We start from the raw sequence: 27878 nt of genomic DNA, 5'->3' as shown, positions 1-27878 counted from the left end.
GCATGCTCCGTTTTTCCAGTATGCATCCTAGGCATATTTTCTCTAACATTATTGAAAATCAAATTGCAAGGATTTCAAAGCTATGTACTGAAGAGGCAACCTTTCTCCAGAAAGAAGAGAGGCTTATTAATAATTTCAGCCAACGAGGATATGGAAAGAGAAGTTTAGAACTAAACAAGACCAGAATTAATGACATACATAAAGGAAAAGGCAAACCTTTTTATTCCTCTAAGGTCAAAGAAGGTGAAAGTACACCATCCCTAGCTATACCTAAAAGAACATCTAACTTAAAGGTCAATTTGACTTACACTATGGACCATGATAACGTATGCCAGGTGATAAGAAATTTCAGGCCGATTCTAACTTTGGATAAAAAGTTAAAAGAGATTGTTGGAGATAACCCAAGTTTCCTTTTCAAAAATAAAATGAATCTCAAAAGGATTTTATGCTCAAATGATGGGATATGTCAACCGCATAATAATTAATCAGGAACAAAGAAATGTGGCTTCTGCAAAGTCTGCAATGTAATCAATTGTAGCAACACATTTAAGCATCCGGTTACTAAACAGACATTTGTTTTTCATGGATTAGCTAATTGCCTAACCAGCAATATTGTTTACATAGCTACCTGCACTTCCTGCACAGCATTTTATGTTGGAAAAACTAATATGAAGCTAAAGGAAAGAATTATCAAACATCAATCTGCTATACGTAACAGAAAGGAAACAAATTCTCTCTTTCTTCATTTATGTGAGCATGAGGGACATAGCTTTGTTTTCATGGTCATTTCAAAGATACATTTTACTTCCAGAGAATGAGACCTGACCAATCTGACTGAGAGAGAGGAAGCCAAATGGATAATGTGGCTGAGGGCAGATAAGCCCCCCTAGCCTTAATGGCTGTGTTCCCTTAAAACCTTTTCTTAAAAATAGACGAGCAATGAGCTATGCTCACTTATGACCTGTTTTTATTGACAGAAACCTTAGGTATACTTACTTAGGTTCTGATGTCCCAAAGAAACTGTTGAAATGAAATAAAAAGAAGCGCCCTAAATGACCATTTTCTCTCAAATCTTGGCTTTTATGCAGAGCTTGTTCTTTTAACCAGAACCTACTGAAAAGATTTTACTAATATTCCTTCTGAAAATATGTCTGAGTCTGTCTTAGAAACGTCAAACTGTCATGTTGTTTTAAATAAAGAGTTTTAACTTCAAGCTATGGAGGTGTGTACCAATAGACTAACTTGATTGGTTAACATTCATCATTCACTGAGGTGTTTCATTGGATGATACCAACTTTTAAACACTGAACCCAGCTTAGCTACTTGGATCTGAAGAAGGCTTGAAAGCTGGCGCTTCCATTGTTTACATCAGAAGGGTTCTTCACTTTTATGTTCGTTTTTTCTGTTTTTATGACATCCACATGTTTTAAAGCTGTGGAATTACAACGCCACTTGACTTTTACAACAGCAAAGCTCTATAGCTCATACATTGTGGATTCAACATGGTAAAAGCCTGTTATTGAAGCTCTTGTTTTGAAGCTGTCTTTCTGCCATTTTGGTTGTTTAGCAGGTTTTGAATACTCAGATGAAATACTAATACCTGTGGTGCAACGCTCTTCCAGTATTTACATTGTTTTTTATTCTGCTGAGTGTTCTTTAGCGGAATTCACTTCTTTTTCTGGATCCTTCTTCCATAACGTCAGGGGTATAAAACATGCAGCCGACGCCATTACATCAGTCTTTCTTGCAGTGCGGTGCCCGAAGCAGAAGCAGTTCGCAAGTGCCAGTCGGCCGACTCCTGAAATTTTCGTTTTCGAGTTTCAGAACCGAAGTCTTCAACTTAAAGCTAAGTACTCCATTGGGGAAACTTTTTCTTGCTTCTTACCGATGTTAGTAAAAGTTAATAATTGCATTACTTGTGAAAAGCAAATACCTCATAAAGATTTTCATTCGTACTGTATTCCTTACCTAGGCCCTGACCACGACGTACCTTGCTGTCGGTTTTGTGCTTTATTTAATCAGTGCACTGTCCGTCATCGGTATATTTTTGCCTCTAAATATTTTGGTTCTCGGTTTAATTATCCAGAAATGTCGTCGGTTAGCCATCTGACTACTGGGATTCCGAAAAAATGCAAAAATAAAGACAGAGACAGGCCGCCGAGGTCCAAAACTGCCGACGACGCTTCTCCTAAGCACAGTCACCAGTTCGCCAGTACTCAGTGAGGTGCTTTCGCAGCCCCTGATACCTGCAACTTCTGATTCGCAGGCCTCTACTGAGACCCATTTGGAGTCCGGTATGCCGTGAGATACTTCAACTATGGAACCCGCGGATGTCTCTACCTTGGATGGGTCCGGAGACGCTGTGCAGGCATCGGCTTCTGAGGGTGTATTCAGGCCTATGGACTTGCATATTAAATCGATGCCTCCTTCATTACTAAGGCCTAAATCTCGATCCATGTCTAAAAAACCGACGCCCAGGCCATATGCTCAGGCCCCTGTGCCTAAAAAACAAATGATAAAAATAGCTGAATATCTAATAACTCTAATCTGGGATAGTCAACCCCCCCCCCAAGAGGCCTAGGGCTGAGCTTGATTATGAATCTTCTGATCAGGATTCTGTTTCTTCTGACTCTTCTGATGACCTGGATTTGTCCTTACCTACTTATGAGGATTCTGATGCAGAGGATTCTATTCCCTCTGCTTCCCCTCCTGAGGATTGTTCTTTTGGGGAAACCTTACATACTTTAAGGGAGCATTTTCACTGGGAAAGCCAGGAATTTTCTGATTCAAAAAAGAGGCTTAGGGATTTCCTTTGGCTACCTCAGCATAGGCCTTTGGCTATTCCTCCTGTACTAGACATTGTTTTCTCGGAATCCAGTTTGGCCCCTGATTCCCTGCCTCCTGCTCCTAGTAAACATGACAGATATTACAGGGTTCCTGAGTCCCACAAGTTCCTTTTCAAAAATCCTATTGCTGATCCAGAGACTATTTCTCAGGGGCCCAAGGGCATTAAGGCTTCTACTGCTAAAAATCCTACCCCTTCTGATAGAGACTCCAAGGCGCTGGATAGATGGGGTAAAAAGGTTTATACTTCAGCAACCTTGGCAATCAGAGCTTTAAACTGCCAATTTCATATGTTAAAATATCAGCAACATGTCATTGGACTGCTTAAACAGAAGATGATGTTGATTCCTGACTGTGTGGAAAATAAAGATTTTAATGCATTCTGCTGAACAAGTTGAGTTGGAAAACATACTTTGCAATGTGGTTTTGATTCTTTAGAGGCCTCTTGCAGGGTTGCTGTTACTGGGTCTGTGCTCAGAAGGCGTGCATGGCTTAAGGAGCAATCTTTGCCTGATCATGTTAAAGCTAAATTGTTGGATGCTCCTTTAAATCAGGACCACCTGTTTGGCAACAAGGCTGAAGAGGTTCTTAAAAAGATGGAAGATAAAGCTAAATCTATGCAAACTTTTAAAGATTTTTTGCAAGTGCAACCTCCTAGATTTAGTAGGCACTGGCCTACTAAGAACTGGTCCTTTCTGGTCCCTTCCAGGTCTTCTCAAGCCAAACCCAGACACAGCAAAAACCCCAGGTTTCAGTCCCAGGGGACTCTCAGAACTAAGCAGTGGGGGGCCTCCACTTCCAAATCAGGGAATAACAAGACACCCCCTATGGTAAACAGTCAATGACTTCCTTTTAAAATTTCCAAGCCCTTATCTTCTGACAGCCCCTTTGGGGGGAAAGATTGCTCTTCATGCAAAGAAATGGGAACTCATAACCCAGGACAAATGGGTTTTAAATATAGTGTCCCAGGGATACAGATTTCATTTCCACAAGATGCCAACACCAAATGGGTGGCTGGACCTGCCCCCAAATCAGTGCGCAGAGGCTCAAAAACAAGTACTTTCTCTCTTAAGCATGGGGCTATTCAACTGGTACCAGAAGAGGAAAAGGGACAAGGTTTCTACTCCAGACTTTTCCTGGTACCCAGAAAAGATGAATCATGGCGTCCAATCCTGGACCTTTCTACTCTAAACACCTTTCTGGAGATTCCAAAATTCAAGATGCTGACTCTTCACCAATCGCTACCTATGCTAGGCAAAGACGCCTAGTTGGCAACACTAGATTTAAAAGAAGCATACCTGCACATTCCAATCAGGGAATCTTGCAGAAGATACCTACGCTTCAAAGCAGGCTACACGCATTATCAGTTCTCTGCACTGCCCTTTGGCTTGTCTACTGCACCCAGGGTAGTCGCAAAGTGCCTGGCTTCAGTTATTGCATTTTGCAGGCAAAGAAGTATTCAAATATACCCATACCTGGATGATTGTCTAATTCAGGCAGAAAGCCAGGGCATACTTTTGAATCATCTGGCGTTTGTAAAAAGAGTTCTAACTTGTTTGGGGTATACCATAAACAAAAAGAAATCACAACTGGTACCCTGTCAACAAATTACATTCCTGGGAGCAAGCTTGAATACAACTTCCCAGATGGCTTACCTCACGCCAGAAAAGCAAATTCATTTGATAACCTATTTCAAACAAGTGGCCACAAAAACCCTGCTATCTGCAAGACAAATACTGCAAGCTTTGGGGTTCATGGCCTCCTGCATTCTTCTAATTCCATATGCAAGACTGCATATGAGGAAACTCCAGTGGTATCTAAAAAGCCTAAGGAGTCAACATTCTCGCAGCCTAGAAACAATGATTCCTATCATACCTTACCTACGCCTAGAGTTCCTCTGGTGGACAGAGGCCTGCCACCAAAACAAGAGACTACCATTCACACTACCGCCTGCCGCCCAAACCCTAACAACAGATGCATCAGACTATGCATGGGGGGCTCACCTGGCAGGGAAGTGCATTCAGGGCAAATGGAACCCAAGTCAAATGCACCTACATATCAATCAAAAAGAAATGTTAGCTGTACAGAATGCTCTGACAGCCTTCAAGGACTACATTCTTCCAGGACAACTAATGGTAAAGACTGACAACACCATGGTTATGTGGTACATAAACAAGCAGGGGGGTACACATTCCTACCCCCTCTGCAGACTAGCCATGGCATTGTGGAACACAGCCTTGAGCTACCAAGTGCAATTAACAAGCTCAATTCCTGCCAGGAAAATTAAATACGCTGACAGATGGACTAAGCAGAAACCTCATGGACTCACACATGTGGAAACTGGAACCAAGGATTTTCAACATGTTGACAAGTGAATGGGGGAGCCCAGACATAAACCTATTTGCCTCCCCCCAGAACTACCAATTGGACAAGTTTTGCACAAGGACTTCCCACAAACAAGACTGGAAAGTGGATGCTCTGTCCTTCAGCTGGAAAAACCTATCAGTCTATGCCTTCCCCCCACTGCCTCTGCTCTCCAAAGTTCTACTAAAAGTCAAACAGGACAAACCAAGGATGATTTTGATTGCTCCAGACTGGCCGCGCCAACACTGATACCCTCTCCTGCGCAGTGTGTCGCAGTTATCTCCATGACACCTGCCTCAGACCCCTTCCCTGCTGTCTCAGCAGGAGAACCAGATTCTGAACCCTCAGCTTCCAACACTGAACATTGCAGCCTGGCTAATTACTTAAACTCACCCTTATCATCCCTCAGCAAACCTGTGATGGATGTCATCTTAGAGGCAAGGAGGCCTAGTACTAGAAAATCTTATGCTGAAAAATGGAAAAGATTCTGTGCCTGAAACCGATCTCAAGGGATGAGCACAGCAGCACCCAATTTACCTCAGATTTTGCAGTACTTAACTGAGATGCTTCACAAGGACCTGTCTTCTTCCTCCATTAAAATCCACGCCTCAGCTATTTCAGCTCATTATAACACAGAACCTCCCCTCTTCTCTCATCCTCTGCTCAAGCAGTACCTCAGAGGGGGTCAAACATTTGAGACCATCCTGGAGAGCTCCAACCCCTGTGTGGGACCTTAACTTTGTATTGGAGAAACTCACTCTACCTCCTTTCGAGCCAGCTGTTACTGCGGACTTAAAATTTCTTTCTTGGAAAACAGCTTTCCTTTTAGCAATCACTTCAGCTAGAAGGATATCTGAATTACAGGCCCTTATGGCAGTGGTGCCTTCCATCATCTTTTATGTGGACAGAGTGTCACTCAGGACCAATCCGTCCTTCATGCCCAAGGTGGTATCCAGTGTGGCTCTTAATCAGTCCATTCATTTGCCAACCTTCTTTCCCAATCCACAGAACAAAGGGGTACGGATTCTACATTCCTTGGATGTGCACAGACAACTTAGATTCTACTTGGACAGGACTAAACCTCGAAGAAAATAAGAACAACTGCTGGTAGCATTTGCTGCAGGGGCAGAGGGGAAGGCTATTTCAAAATAAACCATTTCTAAATGGATAAGCCATTGCATTCATTTTTGCTATAAGCACCATGGAAAACCTGTCCCCCAGGGGATTAGATCTCACTCCACCAGGGCTGCATCTACTTCTGCAGCCTTTCTCAGAGGTGTTCCTACCAGGGACATCCTAGAAGCTGCTACCTGGAGTTCTGTACATACTTTCACCAAGCATTATCATTTGCCAATTTTCTCTAAATCCAGAGCTGGCTTTGCCACTGCTGTCTTGCAGGGCCTTATAGCTGGCCCTAATGCTATATAAAATCCTCCTCCCAACCATAGCTTTGGGAATCTACCCGAATATAATGACTGCAACAGTGAAACACGAAGAACATAGTACAGATGTGTACACTTACATAAATGTAGATGTTCGAGTGTATTCACTGTTGCAGTCCTGATTACCCTCCCTCTAGCCCCCTAACTTCTGGCTATACCTCTACTTTCCTTTACTATGCTTAAAACCCTTTTTGGTTTATTTGCTTTTCGTTGGAGGTATACCTTTGTGTTTTTATGTTCATTTGGTCCGCATTAGAGGGGCACCTGACATCTGGGGCAAGAAAAACTGATGTAATGGCGTCGGCTGCATGTTTTATACCCCTGACGACCTGACGTCATGGAAGAAAGGACAGCAACCGACGCAGGACCCAAGACTATGTTAATCAGGCCGATTGAGGGCAACCTGCAAGCAGATTACCCAAATGTAATGACTGCAACAGTGAATACACTTGAACATTTACATTTATGGTAAGTGTACACAACTGTACTTTCTGCTCCCAAGGAATTTTCTTGCAGAGGTCAGATCAGTCAGTAAGATGGAGTATCCAAGAAACAAGCTCTTATGGTGGGTCAGCTTATCTTTGTGTAAAATGAGAAGGGTGTCTTTGAGAACTAAAGCTTTTTTTATGCATAAAGTGGTTTCCAAGCTCACCTTAAGCCAATCTGTCCATCTCTGTGTCTTAGAGCCTAAAAATGAGGGAGAAGGAATTATTCATACCTTGGATGTTCACCTCTGATCATTTGTTCTTTTCTTGTGATGGTAAGAAAAAGGACAGACTGTGTCAAAGCAGACTGTTTCCAAATTATTGTCCAAGGCTATTGTCTTTTTTTATACTCAGATTGACAAATCTATTCCAGGCCGTTCAAGCTCCAGTCTACCAGAGCCTTGGCTTCATCTTTGGATTTTTGGAAAGAGTTGGATTCTGGAAGCATTTTAGAAGCAGCAACTCAGTTCTTTGCATACATTTTCAAAGCACTATCAGCTAGATTAATTTCCTAGGTTTAGGACAGGCTTTGCTAAAACCCTTCTCCAGGGGCTCCCTTCCTGTATAGCTTTGGCTACTGCAGCAGTGATCATAATGGTGAACATAGTACAGCTGTTTAAGTAAACTTGCTATAACAGTGGATGTTCAAATGATTACTGACACATTAACCACTCCCTCCCTCTATCCCCTTATTTTTTGATGAATTTGTTTGCCATGTATTTTTTTCTTTTCCTAGGGTTGTCCTGTCAGGGCTTGGCCACAGTCTCAGTTGGCATAAAAGCTCTGAAGGGATTGGTGCTCAAACCTGATCTAGTCATCTCAGTTCAAACTGACGAACTGTTTGGGGGGGGGGGGGGGTAGAAGGTGCCCTGAAGCTTTGGAAGCTGAATAGCTTGTTATATCCTATGCAGAATATAAGCCAGTGTAGCTTAGGCTACTGCACCAGTGATGATTCAAACATCTACTGTTATGGTAAGTTTTCTTACACAACTGCAGTTTTCCTAAGATTGATCTTTTCAGGGCACTACCCACCCTTTCTTAGACTGCATGAAAGCTCTGAAGGGCTTAGCACCCAAATCACTCTTTTCATTTGGGTCAGAGTGAGCTGAATAATGGTTTACATGTGTGGAAACTGCCCTTTAAGCTTTGGAAGCTGGCCAGCTGTTTTATCTTGTGTCGGATTTGCTAATCTTACTGTAGCAGTGATCATTCAAATATCAGCTGTTATGATAAGGTTTACTTACAAAGCTGTACTTTCCATCTTCTATTTATTTGTTTTGAGGAGATGTTTTCTTTTGGCATTGAAGTATGAAATTAGTATCGGTCAAGTTATGTGATGCAAGATTTGTGAAAGCTGTGAAAAGAAATTGTTGTGGTGCACTTTTCAAAATGCAAATTTAAGAGGTCTGTATTGTGAACTCTGAATATACAGTTCCAGTATTTATATGCTTACTGCAGTCACAAGAATGCTTAATTTTTACATGTACCATTTTACTAAGCAGGGTTAGTTAGAAAATATCGATAGTCCAGTTTTACTTGATGTGTTGTAGATACTGGTGTGTAAGAACTAACACTGTGAACAGTGCTGCATACTTTTTTCAATTTTGTCTTCATCTGTTTTCTCTTTGTAGGTCTTTTTCCTAAGCAGTCGTGTTCACCCTGGTGAAACACCATCCAGTTTTGTTTTTAATGGTTTTTTGGAGTTCATTCTACGTCTGGATGATCCCCGGGCTCAGATACTGAGGCGTATGTTTGTCTTTAAACTCATTCCTATGTTAAATCCTGATGGCGTAGTTCGAGGGCATTATCGGTAAGAGCATGATCAGTAATTTGTAGTTCAGCTTAATCATTGCAGTTGCCAGGCTTCCGCCATATATTGGGTTTTGTATCCATCATTCTGTGGGATGTAATGTTTTTTTCTGTACATGTTTTGCTCATTTTTCCTAATACAGAGACGTCACTGTAGATTACATTAATCTGTTTTGCGTCATGCCTCACTTCTTAGAAGTTAACATAGATGTTACCAAAGTAGAAGAGAAGTTTGTAAAGACAGAAATACTTTTCTTGTTGCTACATGTATGAAAGAATACTGAAGTGGAACCCTTCCACTATGAAGTATGATTACAGTATCAAAGCTATGAGCATTAGTACTTCAAGCAGTTACCGTCACTTTTTTTGTTGTTGTTGTTGTTAACTGGTTAAGCCCACTGGTACAAGTGTCCCTTTTTAGGAGTGACCTGGAATCATTGTCCTGTTTAGTGACTAGCTCAGAGTCCCACATTATGCAAATGGAGGTGGAAAGAATTAAACCCTCTACCCTTAACTGCAGGAGAAAGCTTGTTAACTGCTCAGAGCCTTAATCTTCTGCTTTAACTGCCACACAATTTTGCAAATTATTTACTATTAAAATATTATATTCTCAACACAGTTTTGCTAAACCACTGAACCACTGTCTGTTGTTTTTATATATTTGCCTGTGCATTTGTTTAAATGACTTCACAATACAACCAGTGGTCCCATGATGATCTTTGTAGTCAGTGTTGCAGTACTAATTATTGGGTCTTCCGGATATGAAGAAACCACAGTTGGCCTGATCATCCCTAGCTAATGGACGTCTAACAAACATCTGGACATCAGAGTATAAGAAGGGCATCTGTCAGCACCATTTGCTTGGCTTGCAGTCTGATGAGCTTCGTGTTTGTTCAGAATGCTCACAGTCCATTGGTCAGCTCATTTTACCAGAGAATCTCTTCTTCCAGTCATATAAGTTCCCCACTGGGGAAGTTTCTGTATTAATTTAACATTGGAAAAAGTCAACAATTGCATGAAGTGTGGGAAGTAAATCCCACATAAAGTTTTTCATTTGTTTTGTCTGTTCTGCTTGGGTCCTCAGCATGACATCTCTAATTGTTTGACTGCAGAATTTCATGTGTAGAGCCAAGGTACTAGACACCCATATGGAGTCTTCCTCTTCAGTTTCTCTGATGGTGTCACAATCCACTGCTACTCATTTGATCACCCAATATTCCTGACAAAGTACTCTGTAGGGAATTTTTAAAGTCTTCCAGCTCATTACACTCCCAAAATATATATTCCCAGTAACCTGTTTTTTTTCCCATCACACCTCCATCATTTGCCACCCAGCTGAAGAAAAATTCTTCGGAGTCTGCTTGGGGTATAAAAGTATCCATGCAAAAACTGCCAGGCAAAGATCCTAAATCTTCTAGCCTTTGTTGCATATTTGGGAGCCTTTTTTTGAGAATTGCATATCTAATATCTGTTGCCAGTCTTTTCTGACCTGTTCTGATTGATTGCTGTAGATGTCCTTCTAGTCTCATGTTGCAGTATTCTTACTGTGGGATCCTCCGCCTCAGGCGACCCGAACGTCAGCTCTTATGCAAAAGCTCAAGCCTGGTTGATGCTATTGCATGGTACGTCACACACAGGGCCATAAACCAGGGGCCTTAAATCTGACGCCTGCATGCACAGATCTCAGCGCTTTTCTGCCGCAATCAAACATCAGATTGATTGCTTCGCTCTGCTGTCTTCAAGACATCAAATGTTAAGTACCCTGTTGGGGAAACCTTATTATTGTTATTGCTTGGGCTTTGGTTGTTGCTTGTTTCCTTAGCCTATGTCAGGTAGGAAGGTAAAATGTAGGTGCGGAAGTCAAATTCCGCACAAAGACTCCCATGAAATTTGTTTGTTCTGTTTAGGCCGGGAACACGACCATACCACCTGTAGCATCTGCCAGTCATTCATTCCTAAAACTCTCCGAAGCAGTCAGCCCTTAATTTATACCTAGAGAACTAAAGGTTAAAAAGGCTAGCTCTATGAATGGATCCAGCGTCGTCCGTCAAGGCGGAGCCTCCTAAAAAGAAGGCCAAAATTTCTAGGCCTACCACTTCTGATCCTCCGGTTTCAGACACCCCGCCAACCACCAATATAAGGGTTGAGGGACATTTGCTAGTACCAGCACCTTCAGCTACTACCCCCGAGGAAGCCACTTCCAAAGTACTGATAGGCACATCCTCGGAAGTTATTCAGGTATTGGTTACTGCCGAGGTCGAGGGAGAACCAGGCTCCACTGGATGCCCGTCGATGATCCAAGAATCGGAAACCTCACCCATAGGCCAGATCCCTGAATCTAGGCCTTCAGCTTCCACCAAATCAACTCCTCTTAAAAAAAAAAAAAAAAAAAAAAAAAGGAACAGACAATTGAAAACCTTCTGCGCCAAGCACCCCTCTCCTCTAGCTTGGAGAGTGGATGCCTTCACCTTCTCGTGGAAGGGACTGTTTTGTATGCTTTCCGTCCCTTCCCTTTCATTCAGAAAGTCCTCCTAAAAATCAGGAGGGGCATGCCAAAAATCTTGCTGATGACTCTCTGTTGGCAAAGGCAACATTGGTTCCTCCTTCTTTAAACTCTTGCCAAGGGCAATCACCACAAGTTGCCTCACAAGGTGGACCTGCTCATACAACAGAAGGGATCTCTCACCCACCCATACATGGAGATGTTTTGCCTAACCCTGTGGATGATAAACTTTTAATTACCTTCAGACACCGCTACACTGAGGACATGCTATCTGTTCTGCAGGAGGCCAGGAAACTCAATACCAGGAGATCCTATGTAACTGTATTATTATAAAATGGGCCGTCGGGTAATCGCCCGGCCTTACCGGAAAAAAAAGGACAAAGCAAACCAAGCGGGGTGGTTGATGAACCGGCAGTCCCGGAACCGCGTTTTTAAAGGCTCAGTGGAGCCAGAGGTTTTTAGGAGTTTCTTTGGAGTTTCCAGGCAGAGACTTTTACTGTTGCAGGATGCCAAAACTTCTTTGAGGTAGGCCAAGTTTATCAGTTCTCCATTTGCCTTTTTGGCTTCTCTCTACTCCAGAGTATTCACAAAGGTTGGCTCCCAGTGATACTTACTTCAGGCTAAAAGGAATTCAAATCTATCCTTACTTGGACGACTGCCTGATTCTGGCTCAATACAAGACAAGTGGCCTGCCAGACTACAGCATCTACATATCAACATGAAGGAGACAGTGTCATGGGGAACTCAGAGATTAGATCTGTTAGCTTCTCCACTAAACCACCAGCTGCGTTTTTGTACAGCAAAGAATTTGGAGATTTCTGAGCGTGTTGGAAAAACTTACTCTACAACCTTTTGAGCCTGCGGCTACTGCATTGCTTTTGTTATTCCCATCATGGCGCCACTCAAGCAACATTCCTAAGGGGTGGCAACTAAGGATATTTTGCTCTAAGTCTAGGCTGGGTTTTGCCACAGCTATTTTGTTTCCAAATGGTGTCTCCAAAGGCATAAGGACCCCTTTCAAGTGGATGTTCCCCTTGTCTTAGCCTATGTGTGTGAGCTCATAAAGTCAGACCTTTCATATTCTTCAGTGAAGGTTCACTTATCTGATGTTCATCGTGTTACACTGCTGCAGTCATTACACTTGGGTTATCCTGCTGTCAGGTGGTTCCCCAGTCGGCCTGAGTTCCAAAGTCTTGGTCCGACGTTGGTTGCTGTCGCTTCCCCTCTGACGTCAGTGTGACAGGGGTATATAAGATGCAGCCGACGCCATTTTCTCCAATCTTTCTTGCCGCGCGGTGCCCGAAGCAAAAGCAGTTCACAAGTGCCGGTCGGCCGTCTCCTGAGATTTTCATTCCGAATCCAGAACCGAAGTCTGCTACAACGCTAAGTACCCCATTGGGGAAACTTTTTCTTGCCTCAGACCGATGTCAGTAAAAGTTAATAACTGTATTTCTTGTGGGAAGCAAATACCTCATAAGGATTTCCATTCTTATTGTATCCCATGCCTAGGCCCAGACCACGACGTTACTGGTTGTCGGATTTGTGCTAGGTTTAACAAGCGCACTATTAAACGTCGGTTTGATTTTGCCCAACATTATTTTGGTAGAAAATTCAATTATACCATGCCGTCGGAACTTCTGACGACCGGAATACAAAAAAAGCGCAAAGACAAGGATAGGCATCCGAGGGCCAAAACTGATGACGAAGCCTCTTCTAGGCCAGTCGCCGGTTCTCCGGTTTTCAGCGAGGTGCCTTCGCAGCCCCTGACGACCGCTTCTGTAATTCCACAGGCCGCCTCTGACTCCCACGTGGAGATGTCTGGGCCTTCAGATGCACAAGTTATTCAGCCTACCGAGACTAACCTTTCAGAGGGATCCGGAGTAGCTGAGCAACCCACAGCTTTAGAGGGAGTCTTCAGACCTACTCAGTTAAGCATTAAACCCTCAGCTACGTCTAAGCCTCCTTTAAAATCAAAGAAACACAGCATTCTCCAGGACAGGCCTCCATGCCTAAGAAACAAATGCTCAAAATGGCCGAAGACCTAATCACTCTGATCAGGGGGGGGGGTCCCATACCCCTCCCCCTCCCCCTCCTGATAAAAGGCCTAGACAGGATGCAGACTATGACTCATCCGACCAGGTGTCCATCTCTTCTGATTCATCCTCAGACCTAGGATACTCTTTACCCCCTTATGAGGATTCTGATGCTGAGGAATCAATTCCATCAGCCTCACCGCCTGAGGATTACTCCTTTGGGGAAGCCCTTCATACCATGAGGGAGCATTAAAACTGGGAAGGCCAGGATTAGTCAGAATCCAAGAAAAGGCTCAGAGACTTCCTTTTATTACCTCAGTACAGACCCCTTGCTATTCCACCAGTGTTAGATATTGTGGATGATGTGTATACTGAATCCAGCTTAAATCCTGATTCCTTACCTCCAGCCCCTGTTAAACCTGACAGATACAGTGTCCCTGACTCACATACATTTCTGTATAAAAGCCCTGTAGCTGACCCTGAAACCATTTCTCAGGGACCCAAAGGAGTTAAGGCCTCATCAGCCAAGAATCCGGTTCCCTCTGACAGAGATTCCAGAGCATTAGACAGATGGGGAAAGAAAGTATATACATCTGCCACTTTAGCAATGAGAGCCTTAAATTGCCAGTTTCACATGCTAAAATATCAGCAATTTTTACTGTCTCAGTGAAAACAAAAAATGCTTCCAGAATCAGAGTCTCCTAATTTTAAAGAAATGCAGGCTTTATTGCATGCAGCTGAACAAGTGGGAAAGCATACTTTGCAATGTGGTTTTGATTCTCTGGAGGCCTCCTGCAGAACAGCAGTTACAGGCTCTGTCATTAGAAGACCTGCTTGGTTAAAAGAGCATACGTTACCAGATCATGTTAAAGCAAAATTATTGGATGCACCTTTGCAGAAGGATGTGTTATTTGGAGTTAAGACAAAAGAGATATTAAAGAAAATGGAGGATAAGGCAAAATCTATGCAAACTGTGAAGGATTTCATACAGGTTCAGCCTCCTAGATTTAGCAGAAACTGGCCAACTAAGAATTGGTCCTTTCCAATTACAGACAGACCTCAAAGGGGAAGATACAGACGTCCAAGAGGTAGAGGTCAAACACAAAGTCCTTACAGGCCTCGACAATGGGTTGCATCAGGCCAGAAAGAAGGGGAAGACAGGCCCCAGCCATATAAAAAGCAGCTCCAATGACTTTCCACTACAGCTGCCAAACAAATCCTTCTTGGCAGCCCCCTTGGGAGGAAAACTGGCACTCTTCTACCACAATTGACAAATGATCACCAAAGACAAATGGGTTCCCAACATTATATTTCAATGTTACAGGTTCCACTTTCACACTCTGCCAAGGTTAAAAGGAATGCCAAATCTGCCACCAAATCAATGGGCAGAGGCTTAAAAACAAATTACAGCACTCATGGATATGAGAGCTATTCAAAAGGTACCATCACAGGCGCAAGGACAATGATTTTACTCAAGACTCTTTCTGGTACCCAGAAAGGACAAAGCCTGGAGGCCCATTCTGGATCTTTCATCTCTAAACACTTACCTGAATGTTCCGAAATTCAAAATGTTGACATTACAGCAGCTTCTTCCCATGCTGGGCAAGACAGCTTGGCTCGTGAATTTGGACCTCAAGGAGGCATACCTGCATGTCCCTATCAGACAAAACTGCAGAAGATACCTCAGATTTATAGCTGGTTCAATGCACTACCAATTCTCTGCACTGCCCTTTGGCTTATCTACTGCGCCCAGGGTCTTCAGAAATTGCCTGGCACCAGTAATTGCATTTTGCAGACAGAAAGGAATTCATATTTATCTGTACCTGGATGACTGCCTGATTCAAGCAGAGAGCAAGGACATTCTTCTAAAGAATCTGGCGTTTGTAAAAAAGTTATTAAGTTGCCTGGGGTACACAGTAAACAAAAAGAAATCAAAACTAGTGCCCTCACAAGAGATTATATTCCTGGGTGCCAGCTTGAACACAACGGCCCAGATGGCTTATCTCACGCCAGACAAGCAAGGACAACTGACTCAATACTTTCAATTGATGGCAACAAAGACCCAACTCCCTGCAAGAAAAATTCTGCAGGCCTTAGGTTACATGGCATCCTGCATACTACTAATTCCATATGCCAGACTGGATATGAGGAAACTACAGTGGTACCTAAAGAATGTATGATGTTCATCGTGTTACCCTGCTGCAGTCATTACACTTGGGTTATCCTGCCGTCAGGCGGTCCTGCAGTCGGCCGGAATTCCAAAGTCTTGGTCCGGCGTCGGTTGCTGTCGCTTCTTCCCTGATGTCAGAGTGCCAGGGGTATATCAGAGGCATCCAACGCCATTTTCTCCAGTCTTTCTTGCCGCACGGTGCCTGAAGCAGAAGCAGTTTGCAAGTGCCGGTCGGCCGACACCTGAGATTTTCGAATCAAGTTTCAGTCCGAAGTCTTCAAAGCTAAGTATCACGTTGGGGAACCTTTTCTTGCCTCAGTCCGATGTCAGAAAAAGTTAACAATTGCATTTCTTGTGGGAAGCAAATACCTCATAAGGACTTTCATTCTTTTTGTATACCTTGCCTAGGCCCAGACCACGACGTCACTGGTTGTCGGTTTTGTGCTAGGTTCAATAAGCGAACTATAAAGCGACGCTTTGATTTCACACGACACTACTTCGGTAGAAAATTTAATTACACTATGCCGTCGGAGCAACCGACTACCGGCGTGCATAAAAAATGCAAAGATAAAGACAGGCAGCCCAGATCCAAGCCAGACTCCGAGGCCTCGACTGGGCCTGTCGCCGGTTCTCCGGTTTTCAGTGAGGCACCTCACCTCACCTATACCCTGGCAACCACTGCATTGGATCCCCAGACCACTTCAGATCACCCAGCAGAGAATTCTAGGCCGAAGCAGCCATTTTCTTTAGGACCTACCGACGACATTGCAGTAGAGGAAGCCGGTACTGTAGAAACACCTTCGGTTTTCTGAAGGTGTTTTCGGACCGACTACTCTCACCATAAAATCTTAGACGAGAGGAGGATTATGCCTCCTCTGATCAAGTGTCTGTTTCTTCAGGCTACTCTGAGGAACAGGATTACTCCTTTCCCCCTTATGAAGATTCTGATGCTGAAGACTCCATTCCCTCAGCTTCTCCCCCTGGAGATTATTCCTTTGGGGAAACCTTACATACCATGAGGGAACATTTCCACTGGGAAGGTCAGGACTACACTGACTCAAAGAAAAGGCTCCGAGAGTTTCTTTTACTCCCCCAGCACAGACCACTTGCTATCCCCCCAGTTTTGGACATTGTGGATGATGTTTTCTTAGAATATCATCACCTTCAAAATTTTCTATTACCTCCAATATACCAATACTAAATAATGTCATCACACCTTCTGAACAGTCTGCTGTATCTCTTCACTTTCTCCTGTTCTGCTAGACTAACATCTCAGCCCCTCTCTTCCTTCACCTTTCCTTTTTCCTTTATCTCATTACCTCTTCACCCTTTCAACTTGACTCATTGACTTGCTTAACATGATAAAATGATAAAAATGATATTACTATGTGTAAACATATTCTATCCACACTTCTATTATATCTTTTATCCCTTTTTTCAACAACTTCTATACCTATATTATCGTTTACCTTCTAAACTTTTTTTTTTTTCTACTCTAACTACTAGTTTTTCTCTTTTTCTTTTTGTTTTCTGTCTTCCTTCTGTCTTAAATGATTAATTTTATGTAGCTATAGCTATATACTCAATCATCCTATATTTTTATTTTTTGAGTCTTTATCTCCTCAGCCACATGATGTGAACTTTGATTGAAATCTTTTAAAAAACTAGTTAAATACTGTATTTTAAAAGTGTTTTTTTTTTTTTATTTTTTTGTTTGTTTTTTTTTTTGTTAAAAAAAAAAACAAAAAAAAATCGATTTTTCTATTAGTCATGTATTGTATTGTAGTCATAGTATAGGTTTTTTTTCTCTTTCTCCTTTGAAAATGGATACGTATCCAGCCAGACTAGTTCGGTTTAAAATGTAAAATAAAATAAATAATTAACCAGATAATATAAAATTTTTTTTTTTTTTTTTTTTTTAGGGCAATGGAAGAAGAGAGAGAAGGCATTGAGTAGGATTAGCAGGAGAGAGCAGCCCAGTGTTATTTGAGATAAATCTTTAGTTGAAATTTGAAAAGTTGGAAAGAGGTTAAAGAAGTGATGTCAGAGGGTAGTTTATTCCCATGTTTTTTCAACAGAGTTGGAGAATAAACTTTAATCAGAAGTTTATTTGGAGAGCGGTTTGTTGCAGGTTGTTGTATGGAGAAATAAGGCTAGTAAGTGTTGGTGTGTTGGTTGGCTGATATAGAATCTTATAAGCAATTAAGATCTGTTGAAGTACAAGTTGGTTAGGAAGTTCAATCCAGCCTAGTTCTTTTAGGTTCAAGCAGTGATGAGTTCTAAAAGGAGATCCAATAGCGAATCGAGCTATGGAAGTCAGCTTAAGTCGAGCTATGTTATGATAGGATGTTTCTAGTTTCTTCATGTTGTTTTGGAAAGATTAGTGTAAATGGGGGAATCATAGAGAAGAGTGGAGATTAGGTGAGATGTAGCAATGGTGGACCTAGCTGTGGGTGTTAGGAAAGGTTTGATTCTGTAAAGGGATCCTATTTTTTATTAACTAATTTTATGGTGTTGTTGACAGTGGATGTAAGAGTAAAGTAAGGTGGAGTTAGATTTGAGTAGGTGAAAAAAGTAATAGTTTACCATTGTTCTACAGCACTGAAGCTTTTTGAGTAAGTGACTGGAGTTCTGTATGAGAGTTAGCAGAGCAGATTATGCAGATTGAAGGTCATTAATAAAGATAGAAAATAGCAAAGGAAGGAGATAGGTAGAAGATTAGAAATTTTCTAGGTAAGATGCAAACCAGGACAAGGCAAGATGATCAAGAGCCAGTGATTGTAGGATATGTAGTAAAAGTTTATGATTCACCATATCAAAAGCTTTGGATAGGTCGATGAAGACAGAGGAAGATAGATAGTATTATTACGGTTAGTGTTAATGGAGTTAGTGAAGGAGAGTAAAGCAGTAGTGGTACTGTGTGAGGTCTGAAACCATGCTGACAGTTAGAAAGTAAGTTGTTGTTGAGAAGGTGATTTAATACTTGTTTGAATACATTTTTCCATGATTTTTTGATTGGTGGAGGAGAGCTATTGGACTAAAAGTTAGAGAAATCATTAGAGTTTCCTCCTTTATGTAGTGGGATGATATGAGATATTTTCCAGATAGAGGGAAGATTCCTTCCTTTATAGATCTATTGATCAGGATGGAAATAGGGTAGGCTAAGGCTTTGGCACCTATCTGTAAGAATTCTGCAGGCAGTTTGTCTGAGAGAGGGAGTGGTGGTTTTAACTTTAGGAGCAATGATGTGATAAAGGAGGTAGAGACTGGTTGTAATTGGAGTGTAGGAGGTGGATTTAATGTGGATGGAGGAAGATTTGAGGTATCAGGAGATAGATGACTAGCTAGTGTTTGGATAGTGTTTGTGAAGAATGAGTTGAAGTCATTTGCTGTTTTTTAGGGTTTAGAGTCCTGGGGATTAGGTGTAAAGGAGTGACCTGGAGACAGAAGATTATTAATACTGGCCCAGAATTTTTAGGTTCCTTATTAGTGATGTTCTGCAGCTGAAGGTAATAGTTTTTTTGTCGGTCAGGATAGCTCTTTTAGTGCTGTTTCTAAGCTCTCTAAATTTTAATGACATCAGTTTGATTTTTAGTGCGCCATTTTGACCATGATTTATTTCTAATAATGATTTTATGCCTAGTATTATTAGTTAGCCAGGGTGCTACTTTTGATTTGGTTCTGATGAGTGCGAGTTGGGGCATGTTGGTCTAGAATTGATAAGAATGTAGAGTTAAAGTAATCTACTGCTTCATTAAGGGAAGATATTTCAATGAGGACCAATTACAATATTTTAGATCAGCTAGAAAATGTTCTGAGTTAAAAGTCTTTTTTGTTCTTAGTGTTCTAAGTGTGGCAGGTAAGGTTAGGTTGATTTTGTGTCTAATGACATAAGTTAAAGAATGGTCACTTAGATCATCTGGAAGGACTGGTAGGTTTGTTGGGGAGTATTAATCAGAATCCAGTCTAGAATAGATTCATGGTTGTTGGATTTATCAGTTCTGGTTGGACAGTTAATGAGTTGAGAGAAGCCATATAGGTTTATGTGGGATGTAGGGTTTATACTATTAAATAAATAAATAGAATCTAGTCTAAATCCAGATTCTCTGCCTCCTGCTCCAGTCAAACCTGATAGATACTATAGAGTGCCTGACTCACACAAATTCCTATATAAAAGCCCTGTTGCTGATCCAGAGACAATCTCCCAGGTTCCCAAAGGAGCCAAGGCTTCTATGGCTAAAAATCCTGTACCCTCAGAAAGGGACTCCAGAGCACTAGATAGGTGGGGGAAGAAGGTTTACACCTCAGCTACTCTAGCTATGAGAGCACTAAATTGTCAATTTCACATGCTTAAATACCAGCAATTCCTAATGTCTCAAATAAAACAAAAGATGGGCACGCACCCTCAACAGTTTGAATTCAAGGAAATGCAAGATCTGTTGCATGCAGCTGAACAGGTGGGCAAACAGACTTTACAATGTGGTTTTGATGCCTTGGAAGCTTCCTCTAGAGCAGCTGTTACTGGGTCTGTTATACGTAGGCATGCTTGGTTAAAGGAACAAACTCTGCTGATCATGTTAAAGCAAAGTTACTGGATGCACCCTTACAGCAGGATGTCTTATTTGGGGTTAAAGCAGAGGAGGTTTTAAAGAAAATGGAGGATAAGGCAAAATCTATGCAGATGGTCAAAGATTTCTTACAGGTACAGCCCCCACGCTTCAGCAGAAATTGGCCAACAAAAAATTGGTCCTTTCCAGCTTCTGACAGACCACAGAGGGGTAAATACAGGCGCCCAAGGGGCAGAGGACAAGCACAAATCCCTTACAAACCTTGCCAATGGGGCACTGCAACACAGAAGGGAGGAGAAGACAGGTCCCAAACTACTAGAAGGCAAACACAATGACTTAAACCTCAAACTGCCAAGCAAAACTCTCTTGACAGCTCCCTTTGGAGGAAAGTTAACACTTTTTGCAGACAACTGGCGCATCGTCACAAAGGACAAATGGGTCCTAGACATTATATCACACGGATACAGATTCCATTTACACACCTTGCCAGGGATAAAAGGAATGCCAAACCTGCCACAAAATCAATGGGCAGAGGCACAAAAACAAATTACAGCTCTCATGGACATGAGAGCCATTCAACTGGTACCTACACAGGAGCAAGGCCAAGGATTTTACTCAAGGCTCTTTCTAGTCCCCAGAAAGGACAATGCTTGGAGACCCATTCTGGACCTTTCAATTTTAAACACCTTCTTGCAAGTACCCAAATTCAAGATGCTAACACTACAGCAGCTTCTTCTCATGTTGGGCAAGAAAGCTTGGCTAGTAACGTTGGACCTCAAGGAGGCATACCTGCATGTCCCTATCAGACAAAATTGCAGAAGATACCCCCGTTTCATTGCAGGTTCAACCCATTACCAATTCTCTGCACTGCCCTTTGGCTTATCTACTGTGCCCAGGGTCTTCACAAAATGCCTGGCACCAGTAATTGCATACTGCAGACAAAGAGGAATTCAAATATACCCATACCTGGATGACTGTGTCATCCAAGCAGAAAGCAAGGACATTCTCTTACAACACCTGGCTTTTGTAAAACATCTTCTAAGTTGCCTAGGGTACACAGTAAATGAAAAGAAATCAAAACTAGTGCCCTCACAAAATATGACATTCCTGGGTGCCAGCTTGAATACAACGGCCCAGATGGCTTATCTGACGCCAGACAAACAACTACAATTAACCCAATACTTCAGAACAATGGCAACAAAGACCCAACTCCCTGCAAGAAAAATTCTGCAGGCCTTGGGCTTCATGGCATCTTGCATACTACTAATACTATTTGCAAAACTGCATATGAGGAAATTACAATGGTACCTAAAAAGCGTATGGACTCAACACAGCCACAGCTTGGAAACAATGATACCTCTCATTCCCTGCCTTCAACAGGAGTTTCTATGGTGGTCACAGGCATGTCACCTCAACAATGGTCAGCCTTTCACCCTGCCCCCCAGCCAGGCAAACTATGACAACAGATGCATCGGACTATGCCTGGGGGGCACATATGGCAGGACGGTGCGTTCAAGGCATATGGACTGCAGATCAAAGGAATCTGCACATCAATCAAAAAGAAATGTTAGCTGTACAAAATGCTCTGACAGCCTTCAAGGACCTCTTACATCCAGGACAGCTTATCATAAGGACAGACAACACCACAGTAATGTGGTAAATAAACAAACAAGGGGGCACACACTCCTACCCTCTATGCAGGCAAGCAATGACCTTGTGGAACACAGCACTTGCTTACCAAGTTCAATTACAAGTTCAATTCCTGCCAGGAAAAAAGAACACATTGGCAGACGACCTAAGCAAGAACCATCATGGATCCCCACGAGTGGAAACTGGATCCACAAGTATTCGGAAAGATAGCTCAAAAATGGGGGCTCCCAGACATAGACCTGTTTGCCAGCCCTCAAAACTATCAGCTAACAAAATTTTGCACAAGGACTTATCACCATCAAGCTTGGAAAGTGGACGCACTCTCATTCAGTTGGAAAATGCTAACAGTATATGCCTTTCCTCCATTACTCCTTCTCACAAAGGTGCTACTGAAAGTCAGGATGGAGAGACCCCGAATTATACTCATTGCCCCAGACTGGCCACGCCAGCACTGGTACCCACTATTAAGGAATATGGCCCAGGGCCCACCATGGATTTTACCACAAATTACTCACCTGCTCACACAGCAAGACAATCAGATTCTACACAGCCAGCTCAAAACCTTAAACCTGGCTGCATGGCAAATCACCTAAGCAACCAGCCAGCTCCTCTCTCACAAGCTGTTATGGATGTTATTCGGGAGGCCAGGAGGCCCAGCACCAGGAAAGCCTACTCGGACAAATGGAAAAGGTTTTGCGCCTGGAACCAAGCTAAAGGCTAAAATCCCCTTCAGCCAGACATACCTCAGATTCTGCAATATTTAACTGAGATGTTACACAAAGGGCTTTCTTTTTCATCTATTAAAATCCACGCCTCGGCTATTTCTGCTCACTACAACACGGATCCTCCATTATTTTCACATCCACTTCTAAGGCAGTTTCTCAGAGGGGCCAAAAACATTAGGCCTCCCAGGAGAGCACCAACACCTACTTGGGACCTCAACTTTGTTCTGGAAAAACTCACGCTACCTCCTTTTGAGCTAGCCTTCTCATCTGACTTAAAGTTTATATCATGGAAGACTGCCCTGCTGCTAGCAATTACTTCAGCTAGAAGAGTTTCAGAGCTTCAGGCACAAATGGCATAGAGCCTTTCCTCATTTTTCATCAAGACAGAGTTTCTTTACGAACGAACCCCTCCTTTATGCCTAAGGTGGTATCCAGTGTGGCTCTAAATCAAACCATCCATTTACCCACCTTCTTTCCAAATCCACAGAACAAAGGAGAAAGACTCCTGCATTCCTTGGACATTCACAGGCAGCTACGTTACTACTTGGATAAAACTAAGGTTCTCAGAAAATCTGACCAGCTTTTTGTATCCTATGCTACAGCATCACAAGGAAAGGCTATTTCAAAACAGACCATTTCCAAATGGATAGGACATTGCATACGTTTTTGCTACACCCACCATGGAAAACCAGTTTCTGCTACCATAAGGCCCCACTCTACCAGGGCAGCAGCTACATCTACAGCCTTCCTCAGGGGGGTGCCAACCAAGGATATTCTGGAAGCTGCAACTTGGAGTTCAGTACACACCTTCACCAAACATTACCACTTACCACTTTACTCTAAGACTAGAGCTGGCTTCGCCACTGCAGTTTTGCAGGGCCTTCTAGCCTCCTCTAACCCTGTTTGACTCCACCTCCCATCCTTAGCTTAGGGATTCTACCCAAGTGTAATGTCTGCAGCAGGGTAACACGATGAACATAGTACACTTTTGTACCTACCATAAATGTAGATGTTCGAGTGTATACCCTGCTGCAGTCCAGGTTACCCTCCCTCCATCCCCTCTGAACTAGCTGAACTTATCTCTACCACTCTATTCTATACTACCTCTGTGGTGTATTTGCTTGTGTTTAAGGCTTTTGTTTTATTTTTTCATATAGCTATATGTATATATATATATATATATATATATATATATATATATATATATATATATATATATATATTTTTTTTTTTTGTCTACCTATTAGGGGCACCTGACATCTGGGGCAAGAAAAACTGAAGAAAATGGTGTCAGATGCCTCTGATATACCCCTGGCGCTCTGACGTCAGGGAAGAAGCGACAGTAATCGATGCCGGACCAAGACTTTGGAATTCCGGCCGACTGCGGGACCGCCTGACGGCAGGATAACCCAAGTGTAATGACTGCAGCAGGGTATACACTCGAACATCTACATTTATGGTAGGTACAAAACTGTACTGTCTCAACACTGTCAAAGTTTGGAAACAGTTATACCACTAATCCCTTGCCTTTAACAGGAGTTTCAATGGTGGGCTCAAGCCTGTCACCTCAACAAGGGACAGCCTTTTACACAACCCACAGCCAGGCAAACACGACAACAGATGCATCGGATTATGCCTAGGGAGCACACATGGCAGGCAAATGTATTCAGGGCACGTGGCCCGCAGAACAAAGGCATCTTCACATCAATCAAAAAGAGACGCTAGCTGTACAAAATGCCCTTATAGCTTTCAAGGACCTGCTGCATCCAGGACAACTACTGCTAAAGACAGACAACACCACAGTTATGTGGTACATAAACAAGCAAGGGGGCACTCACTCCTACCCCCTATGCAGACAAGCCATGACCTTGTGGAACACAGCTATAAACCTTCAAGTTCATCTGCAAGCACAATTCCTGCCAGGAGAGAAAAACACACTGTTAGACGACTTAAGCAGAAACATCATGGATCCCCACGAATGGGAATTGGATCCACAAATATTCAGAAGGATTACACAGAAATGGTGGAGCTCGGACATAGATCTGTTTGCATCCCAAATAAACTGCCAGCTATAAAAATTCTGCACAAGGAATTAAAACCCACAAGCATGGAAAGTGGATGTCCTCTCATTCAGCTGGGAGAACCTACAAGTATACGCTTTCCCACAACTACCGCACCTGCCAAAGGTACTCATAAAAGCCAGGCAAGAAGAGCCAAAGATGATCCTGATTGCACCAGACTGGCCACGCCAGCACTGGTATCCAATCTTAAGGAGCTTAGCACAAGAACCACCAAGAATTTTGCCTCAAATCCCACATCTGCTGACTCAGCACAACAATCAAATACTACACAGCCAGCTAAAGACCTTAAACCTAGCTGCATGGAAGATTCCTTAGTCAAGCAAGCAGTGCCTCTCTCCAAAGCTGTTATGGATGTCATTCTGGAGGCCAGAAGGCCTAGTACCAGGAAAGCCTATTTGGATAAATGGAAGAGATTCTGTGCCTGGAACCAAGCTAACAGCCTTGACCCTCTTGTCCCAAACATTCCTCAGATACTACAATACTTAACTGAGATGCTGGACAAAGGCCTCTCCTTCTCATCCATCAAGATCCACACCTCTGCCATCTCTGCTCATTACAACACGGATCCACCAATTTTCTCTAATCCTCTGTTAAAACAGTACCTCAGAGGGGCTAAAAATATAAGACCGCCCCGTAGAGCACCTACTCCAACTTGGGACCTCAACTTTGTTTTGGAAAAACTAACTTTACCTCCTTTTGAGCCAGCTAACACAGCAGAATTAAAATATATCTCTTGGAAAACTGCTCTGCTCCTGGCAATAATATCAGCACGAAGAGTTTCAGAATTACAGGCACTAATGGCAGTGGAACTTTTCCTCATTTTCCACTAGGACAGGACTATTTCAAAATGGATAGGACATTGTATACATTTCTGCTACACATACGATGGAAAACCTGTACCTAGCAGCATTAGATCTCACTCCACCAGGGCAACAGCTACTTCAACTGCCTACCTCAGAGGAGTGCCTACCAAGGACATTTTGGAAGCAGCAACATGGAGTTCTGTGCATACCTTCACCAAGCATTACCATCTGCCTTTATACTCTAAATCCAGAGCTGGCTTTGCCACTGCAGTGCTGCAGGGCCTTATAGCCACCCCTAATGCCTTATAGAACCAGCCACCCTACCTCAGCTTTGGGATTCTACCCAAGTGTAATGACTGCAGCAGGGTAACACGATGAACATAGTATAGTTTTGTACCTACCATAAGTGTAGATGTTCGAGTGTATACACTGCTGCAGTCCAGGTTACCCTCCCTCCTTCCCCTCTTACTGGCTGGTACGTACCTATGTCTTCTACCCTTACTACCTATGAGGAGTATTTGCTGGTAGCTGTAAGTTGTTTTTTGCTTTTCTTATGTATGTTTTATTAGCAATTAAAATTGCCTACCTATTTAGAGGCACCTGACATCTGGGGCAAGAAAAACTGAAGAAAATGGCATCGGCTGCATCTTATACCCCTGTCGCACTCACGTCAGGGAGGAGGCGACAGCAACTGACGCCGGACCAAGACTTTAGAACTCAGGCCAACTGGTGAACCGCCTGACGGCAGGATAACCCAAGTGTAATGACTGCAGCAATGTATACACTCGAACATCTAAATTTATGGTAGGTACAAAACTGTACTTTATCTCTGCCTGCTTACCTCTGGACCCTCTACTGCTCTCCAGATTGGATGTTAAACTTTTCCTTAAATGGGTCCTGCACATTAAGCCACCAAAGAAGCCTATCACTCCTTCTTGGGACCTAAATTATTGTTCTAGAAAAACTTACACTTGCCCCATTCGAGCCAGCCAGCTCTGCCTCCCTGCAGATATGCACATGGAAAACAGTCCTACTGGTAGCCCTTACCCTCAGCCAGAAGGTTTTCAGATTTACTGGCGCTTATGGCATCCCCATCCTACACTATCATCCACAAAGATAGAGTGACCCTGCGCACCAACCCCTCCTTCATGCCCAAAGTGGTCAATGAGTGGTCACTCAATCAATCTATTCACTTACCCACCTTCTTTCCCTCTCCTAAAAATGGCAGTGAAAGACTACTGCATTCCCTTGATGTCCACAGGCAACTAAGGTTCTATTTGGACAAAACTAAGACCATCGGAAAATCTAATCAGCTCTTTGTGTCCTTCTATCCCAGGGCCCTGGGCAAGGCGGTATCCAAGCACATTGTCTCCTGCTGGATATGGAAAACTATCTGCTTCTGCTATTCCTACCATGGAAAACTATTGCCTCATGGGGTAAGAGCACACTTTACAAGAGCCATAGCTTCCTCTGGGGCCTTCCTCAAGGGCCTGAACATAACTTCCATCCTTGAGGTAGCCACCTGGTCCTCCATACATACCTTCTCCAAACAGTACAAACTGAACCATATTACCAGAGCCAGAGCAGGATTTACAAGGGCAGTCCTGCAGGGAGACCTAGAATCTGCTACCCCTTCCTCCTTCTTAAGCTATGGTACTCTCCAACAGTAAGAATACTGCAACATGAGAATAGAAGGACATAGAATAGTTGTGTAAAATCTTACTGTAACCATAGATGTCCTTCTCTTCCATGTTGCAGTATTCCTTCCCTCCCACCTATTCCCCCTCATTACTTTCACCTGTCTAGAGGGCATCATTGGGCACTAGACTATGGTCACCCTGTGCTGTTAGTTACATTTCATCTGTCTCGAGGACATTACTTGGCACTACCTAGACTATTGTCCGACTGGGTTGTCAGTTCTGAGGTCTGTGCATGCAGACGTCACATTTAAGGCCCCTGGTTTATGGCCCTGCGTGTGACATCCCACGCACTAGCAGCAACCAGGCTTGAGCTTTTGCATAGGAGCCGACGTTCGGATCACCTGAGGTGGAGGATCCCACAGTAAGAATACTACAACATGGAAGAGAAGAACATCTATGGCTATGGTAAGATTTTTCACAACCATTCTTTATTATGCAATATGTTATATCCCCTACTAATTATCCCTTTTTTAACTCATTCACTCCGGAGCAGCTCAGAAAAAGCTGCCTGCTTAATTCCAGCATAGGAACAACAGTGCAGCCTGAGCTCATTTTCAGAAAATCCATTTGTAATACCTTACAGAAAACAAATGTTCATAACTCTTTAACTAAAAGAGCTAGATTAAAAATATAAGTGCGAAAGTTATTCAGCAGACAGTGTCCTTTCCAGCAGTGTAAATGTTGATAGTGCATATCAAAGT

The 27878-nt window shown here is 42.8% G+C and overlaps 1 protein-coding gene across 2 annotated transcripts in view; it reads left to right on the top strand.

The window, feature by feature from the left end:
* AGBL5 (AGBL carboxypeptidase 5) overlaps positions 1 to 27878 on the top strand; it is a 2459386-nt gene that overhangs the window by 752183 nt on the left and 1679325 nt on the right. For both annotated transcript variants that reach the window (XM_044062862.1, XM_044062863.1), the window contains exon 6: positions 8767 to 8945. In XM_044062862.1, coding sequence (XP_043918797.1) covers positions 8767 to 8945 — 179 coding nt within the window. The remainder of the gene's footprint in view (positions 1 to 8766; positions 8946 to 27878) is intronic.

This window comes from Protopterus annectens, chromosome 2.part1, assembly GCF_019279795.1.
Source record: "Protopterus annectens isolate FY-2018-M chromosome 2.part1, PAN1.0, whole genome shotgun sequence".
In the NCBI taxonomy this organism is placed as follows: Eukaryota; Metazoa; Chordata; order Ceratodontiformes; family Protopteridae; genus Protopterus; species Protopterus annectens.
This window is presented reverse-complemented; position numbering and strand designations above follow the sequence as displayed.